We start from the raw sequence: 6,814 nt of genomic DNA, 5'->3' as shown, positions 1-6,814 counted from the left end.
TTTTTTTTTTTTTTTTTGGTTAATTTTCATCCTTTGACCTCTGTTCTTCATTTCTATAAAGAATTAATATTGAACTTTATGAAAGCTTTTTAGACAATTGAAATGATTGTATATTTGTAAATTACTTTGATAGACATTCTAACATCGAATTATTTTTTGAGCCTATAGATAAGGAAGGAGCACTGGTGGCATAGTGCCTAAGGCATTTGGCTGCTAACCAGAAGGCTGGCAGTTCAAACCCACCAGCCACTCCTTGGAAGGAAGGTTGGGCAATCTACTTCCATAGCGATACTGCCTCGGAAAGCCAAGGAGAGGTCACTATGAGTAGGATCCAAGTGGATGGCAGTGAGTTTGGTTTGTTTATTTTTTTATAGATAAGGATGTTCACAACTGTTTTCAGAGAATACTTTGGCCCGTAATTATCTTTTCTTCTACTTTCCATATCTACTTGTAGTAGCAAATTCAATTTTATGTAGGTTTTTCTACAGAATTTCAGGTAGATATCTTTTTGGGATTCACGTTTATCCTTTCATTCCTGTTCCACCTTTTTTTATAAAGAATTTATGTGGAACTATATGAAAACTTTTAAAACCCCAATGAATTTTAACATTTAACATTTTATTTAGTGTGTTCACAAGTGTGTTGACAGAAGACGACATTGGCCCATGATTATCTTTTCTTCTACTGCCATATATGGTTATAGTGTCAGAACTTTGCCAACCTCATAGTATTAGTTATCTGTTGCTTCATAACAAAGTAGCCAACATCTTACCAGCTTAAAACCGTAAGCATTATGTCACAGTTGGAGCATCGGTAATCCAGGAACAGCTTAGCTAGGTGGTTCTGGCTCACGGTCACTTGTAAGGTTACAATTAAGCTGTCTGCTGAGACTGCTGTCCTTTCGAGACATGGCTAAGGATGAAAAATCCACTTCCAGAAACACTCAGATGTTTGTCGGTAGGGCTCGGTACCTCACAGGCTGTTTGCTGGAGGCTTCAGCTCCTCACCATGTGAGTGCCTTCATGATATGGCAGCTGGCTTCCCCCGGAGCGAGAGGAATAAGAGAGAACGTGCAGTGCTCTCAAAATGAAGCTGCACGGCAGTCCCTTTATCACCTAATCTCAGAAGGATGTAACTATCTATCACTTCTGCAATATTTTATTGGTCACACAGACCAACCCTGGGAAAATATGTGGGGTGGAGAAGACTACACAAGGGTGTGGATACCAAGAAGTATGAGGGTCAGTGGGAGCCAACCCGGAGGGTAGCTAGTACACTTACAATAAAATGAATACAAAGGTTCTTTCTCTTTTTCCTTTTCTCTGAAATGATTAACACATCCAGCTGCTGCTCTTGAAAGATTAGTTAAGGGTGGAAAGGAATATTTTCTTAGTCCAGTCACTTCTTCCATGAAAGAATTGAATTAGAATTTTATTTTGCCTTTTTTTGAAAAATCATTATCTAATTAAGTTTCTAGTTTCCTCTAGAGTCCAGAGATCACAAAGAAATATGGAGAGAAGTCCCCTGCCTGCCCCCTGGCTCTAGCAACCTAGTCCTTGTTACTCCTCCTATTCCCAGGCATCAAAAATGATGCCAGCCTCTTGGTGTGGGCCAACAGCTTGTCATACACATGACCCACCATGAAAGTATTCTTTTAAAAAATTTATTTTATCTTGTTGTGGTTGCTGAGAAAATGCACAACAGAACATACAATTCAACAAGTTTCTGCATGTACAGTTTAGTAACTGATTGCATTCTTTGAGTTGTACAACCATTCTCACCATCCTTTTCCGAGTTGTTCCTCCCCCATTAACATAAATTTTGCTGCTTAAGATTTCTGTCCAATCTTTCGAGTTACTCTTTTCTCTTTGGTCCCATATAGACACATAGATAGAACACAGTGTTCAAGGTAGACATTCAGTACTACTTAAGCTAAACTATTGTTTGGTTTTTAGAAGACTTCAAGGGATTTTTTGTTTTGTTTTGTTTTAAGGTTTAAAGATTATCTCAGGGCAATACTTTCAGTGGTTCATCTACCTTTCATGGTCCCAGAAAGCCTGGAGTCCATGAAAATTTGAAATTCTGTTCTGCATTTTCCCCCATTTTGCTTAGGATTGTTCTATGGAATCTTTGATCAAAGTGTTCACTAATGGCAGCCGGACACCATCCAATTCTTTTGGTCTCATAGTAAAGGAGGCAGTTGTTCATGGAGGTACTTAGTCACATGTTCTCTTTCCTTATCCTATTCCTGACTGTCCTTTTGTTACTCTAGGCAAGTAGAAACCAATTGTTAGGCCTTGGATGTCCACCATGGCAATATTCTTTTTTGGGGGGGCGGGCAGGATGCAAGTTTACAGAGCAAATTCATTTTCCATACAGAAGCTCACATACACTTTGTCTCATGACATTAACTACAGCTGCTCCCCTCCCACTTCCTTCCCATAGTTAACCTCTTCCCTGTATCGTTCCCTCCCATACACTCCTGGCCTCTGAGCTGTCTGCCTGTGCACACACAGCCCGTCTGTTCTCCCATGATTGATGTCTGCAAAGAATGTATCTACCTGATGTAAATGTTCAGCTCATATGCCTGTCTTTTGTTTGGCTGGAAGCCACAGGTGTGGGTTCAATTCCAGACCTGAAGGGCAGCTAGGGGCCACAGTCTCAGGGGTTCCATCAGGCTCTATCAGACCAGCAAACCTGGTCCTTTTTATCAAAAAATGACTTTGAGTTTTGTTCCACATTGTTCTCCCACTCTATCCAGGATCTCCTACATAGATCCCCTTCCAAGTGGATGACAGTGGTAGCTGGGCAGTATTCTTATTTGAAGGTGGAAGAAAACAGTGTCTTGAGAAAGAAAAGAAATGCAAAATCACCTCAGGTGATTCTTGAGTTCTTGGAGAACCTGTGGCCCAATAACATCGCTCCTTGTTTCACACGTGCTGCATACTCCAGTGCTCAGAACAATGAGAAAACATGATTTTTATTTGAAAATAAAGCAAGTATTGATATTCGGGGAGATAAAGTCACTTGGCCAAAATCACAGAGCCAGTACCTTCAGATCCATGATGCAAATTCATGTCTGTCCAGCCCTCAGCCTCTTCTTTCCATCCCATATCTGGAAGAGGGAGGCCTCACATTCAGACATTCCCTCATCACCTCCCACCCAACTCCTGCCCGCAATGAACCACATCAGCAGGTGTGCAGAAAGAAATATGTTTGTTTATTCATTCACCAATCAGCAGGCACTTCGTGCAAGTGCCCCAAAGAAGGTATTGGTGGCAGAACCAGTCTTCACCATGGAGTGTCCCAGTGACTCAGGCAGAGGGCAGAGAAGGAACTCCCAGACCACACAGCTGGAATCATCCTGTGAGTGAAAATCAGAACAGAGTTTCAGTATAGGAACCAGCTAGGTCATCTCCACATTCTTCCCCCCAGAGGAACCCTAAGGTACAGAAAACAGCAATGTGTGGTGTGGCTGAGAATCTTGGTATCAGGAGACTGGTTCAAATCTCATGTGTTGAAATATTGTAGCTTTTTTTTTTTTTGGAGGGAGGAGGGAAAAGGGTGGTTTGGTTTGTTTTACTTTTTTATAGACCTTTTTTTTTTTATTGTGATTTGGGTGAAAGTTTACAGAGCAAATTCATCTTCCATACAGCAGTTCACACACACTTTGTCTCATGACATTGACTGTAATCTCCCACAATGCAACAGCTTTCCTCCCACTTCCTCCCCATAGCCACCTCTTCCCTGTGTCCTTCCCTCCATGCACTCCTGCCCCCTGAGATGTTTCCCTGTGCATACACAGCCCTTCTTTCTCCCATGTCTGATCTCTCCGAGGACTGTATCTACCTAATGGAAATGTTCACCTCATGTGCCTGTTAATAGACCTTTTTTAAGAGCAGTTTTAAATTTACAGAAAAATTTTGTGCAGAACGTACCCAAACCCATACCCCCTGCCGAACCATTTGATTCTAAGACTCAAAAGACCAAGGGGGGATTGGGAGGAGTCCGGTTCTGTTGTGTTACAGAGCAGAACTACTACATAGGGTTTTCTTGATTTTACTCTTTACAGAAGCAAATCACCAGGCCTCTCTTCCACATGCCACTGGATTGGTTTGAACCACCAACCATTAGGTCAATATTCGAATACAAACCATTTGTACCATCCAGGGACCTTGCAGAAAGTACAGAGTTTCCTACTCTCCCCTCCCACCTGCACACATTTTTTCTTGTTGGTAACATCTTGCATTCTTGTGGTACGTTTGATGATGCAATATGAAGGCATTATTATTAACGCAGGTCCATAGTTCACATTAGGGCACACTCTTTGTGTTGTACAATCAAGTCTCGGTTTTCCTGACTGTTGCCTTGGAGTTTTCCAACTGTACAATCAGAACATGGAGCTAGACTATCCTCAAACTCCACTGGCCCTTTGGGCTGTGACCTGAGACAGCGTGCTGGAAATGACCTCAATAATCAATACTTCATGGACACTGTGCTTTACAAAGAAATTTCATTATGTCCATTTTACAGATAAGCAAACTGAGACTCAGAGTCACTTGCTCAAGGCCCTTACTCAGAGAGGCTGGAACAGAGTCAAAGGCATGGGTGATGCCGTGGAAAGTCTTGCCCTGAGGCCTGGGAACTGGTGCTATTGAAGGACGGGTCAAGCAGAGGCTTTGCTGGGGGTGTGGCTCTGGCCTCCCCCTGCCCACCTGCCTGGACCTCCAGAGGGTTGAAGCTGAGAGGGCCTGGGAGGAGGGTGCTCAATCTGCCCCAGCCCCCACCTTACCTTTCACAGGGGCCACACAGACTTTCCCACACATGCCTCTGCAGCACTTGAAGTTCCCCTCACACTGGCTGTCCTTCCCACAGTGATTGGGGGGATTGAGCATCAAACATTGGCCATTGACCACTGGGCACTTCCCAGGCTTCTTCTTATCTGGAGAGAGTAAGGCTACAAGTCAGAGGCCTTGTATCCTAGATGTCACATCCCTGCCCCTGCCCCACCATGAGCTGGGAGAATCACACTCCCCCTGCCCCATCACCACTATTTCCCCTGAAGGGAGAATCTTGACTCCTCTGACATCAAGCCCTCACTAGCATCAGTGCAGGGGATCAGCTGTCTGGTGCTAACTGAGTGAGTGCCTGCCAATGGCCTGCCCATCTGAATGGTCAGATGATTGCCTGATAGACTGACCTCCCCCAGCCTGCCTGACTCACCTCCCACCTGAGCAGTGTGACTCCCTGGCTGGCCGACATACTTGGCTCAGAAGCTTGTGGGAAGGAGGGGGACTGGCAGGACCCCATCCCAGTCCTCTCCTCCTAGATGCTATGTCCTCAGGATCCCTCCTCTCCACCAAGCTCTCCCTCCTCCTCACCTGTTGCCAAGGTGGCACTAGGATCCAGACATTTGATACCACAAAAATCAGGGCAACACCTTTTCCTCCCGGGACACTGCCAGTCACTCTTGCACTCAGGTGGTTCATATCTCAAGCACTGGGCAGGTTTCCTAGGGGGGCAGAGGCCAGCTTTCACAGGCACTGCGAAGAAGGTCAAGAGGTCAGGAGGGGCCTGCGAGAGGTCTGGTTCTGCTCTGTCTGACCCAGGTAGCCATCCACGAAGTCCAAAGGGAGAGGCCTGCCTGCCCTCCATGAAGAGTGACAGGTATACGTGCCAGAGAGGCCACGGAGCCAGAAAAGCAGGCACAGCGCTCTCAGCCAAGGTCCCCCCTGCCCTAGAGAAAGGCAAGGATCCACAAAAGAAGAGGAAGGCCAGGAGCGATGGAGACAGTGAAAAAAAAAAAAAAAAACATAAATAGAACCCCCAAGACAGAGGTTGAAAGGCAGAGGCAGAAAGGAAAAAAAAAGGGATTCAAACAGAGAGAAACAACAGAGAACCAGAAAGACTCAAAGGCTGGTGATTGGAGAGTCACAGATACAGGCAGAGAAGGAAGGACACAAAAGCAGAAAGAAAGGGAGGGGAGGAAGAAGAAAGGAGGGAGGGAGGGGGGAAGAAAGAATAAACACAGAAGGGTAGATCTCTGAAGCCCTCCCAGAGACCTTGGTGCCCAGGTGGACATGAATTCCAGCCTCAGAGAGATCTGTAACTAAGCTGTGAGAAGGGACTACAGAAGGGGCCATCCCCACACCACCTGAAGACCCCACCTCTCACCCTGCAGCCCAGATTGGGCCAAGGTGACTCCAACTCACTCTTTTCAACGCCTTCCACAGTCCAAGGTTCCAGAGTCCCCAGGGCAAAGAGCACCACGAGAGGGAAGAGGCCGTTGGACTTCATGGTGGAGATCAGGGGTGGCTCTGATGGCCAACACCAAGCCTCAGTCTTTATAACTTCAATAGTGGGTGTTGCCAGGATTTCCTGGGCTCCTCCCAGCTGCTATTGCACAGTCAGGAAGTTCAGCCAGAGACTTGACACCAGGGAGATGATGGCCCTTTCCTGACCCAAGCAAGACCATGAGGCCACCAGAGCAGACTAGGAAAGAAAGAGAAGAAGTTGGCCAGGAATGTGTCACAAGGCTGATAAGATGGCCTTCCCGAGTGTCCATCTGAGGTCTAAACATTGTGGGAGGCCTGGGCCCATTAGCCTTGTAGGAAGAAAGGAGGAGAACAGGTCAATTGCAAAGGTACTAGTTTCACCTGAGCTGGAAACAGACGTGGACTTTCAGTTAAGGCCTTGTGCAAGGGCACCACTGCTCACATTCCTGGGCTCTTGGGGATTATGCAACTCCCAGGTGGATTACTCAAGTTCCTTCTCGAAAGATCAGATGTCATATCACTCAGCCAGCAAATAATTT

The 6,814-nt window shown here is 45.8% G+C and overlaps 1 protein-coding gene across 1 annotated transcript; it reads right to left on the bottom strand.

Moving 5' to 3' along the window:
* Positions 1–3,023: 3,023 nt before the first annotated feature.
* On the bottom strand, positions 3,024–6,297 carry LOC103194994 (antileukoproteinase). The gene is made up of 4 exons (XM_007938452.1): positions 6,213–6,297; positions 5,382–5,543; positions 4,793–4,942; positions 3,024–3,115 (listed from the first exon to the last, which is right to left on the bottom strand). The coding sequence occupies exons 1-4, from the start codon at positions 6,295–6,297 to the stop codon at positions 3,024–3,026; spliced, it is 489 nt and encodes a 162-aa protein (XP_007936643.1).
* Between the last annotated feature and the right edge of the window lie 517 nt (positions 6,298–6,814).

This window comes from Orycteropus afer, unplaced genomic scaffold (assembly GCF_000298275.1).
Source record: "Orycteropus afer afer isolate SDZICR_OR568_19922 unplaced genomic scaffold, OryAfe1.0 scaffold00049, whole genome shotgun sequence".
Lineage (NCBI taxonomy): Eukaryota > Metazoa > Chordata > Mammalia > Tubulidentata > Orycteropodidae > Orycteropus > Orycteropus afer.
The sequence above is the reverse complement of the archived record's forward strand: the minus strand, read 5'-3'. Positions and strand labels throughout refer to the sequence as shown.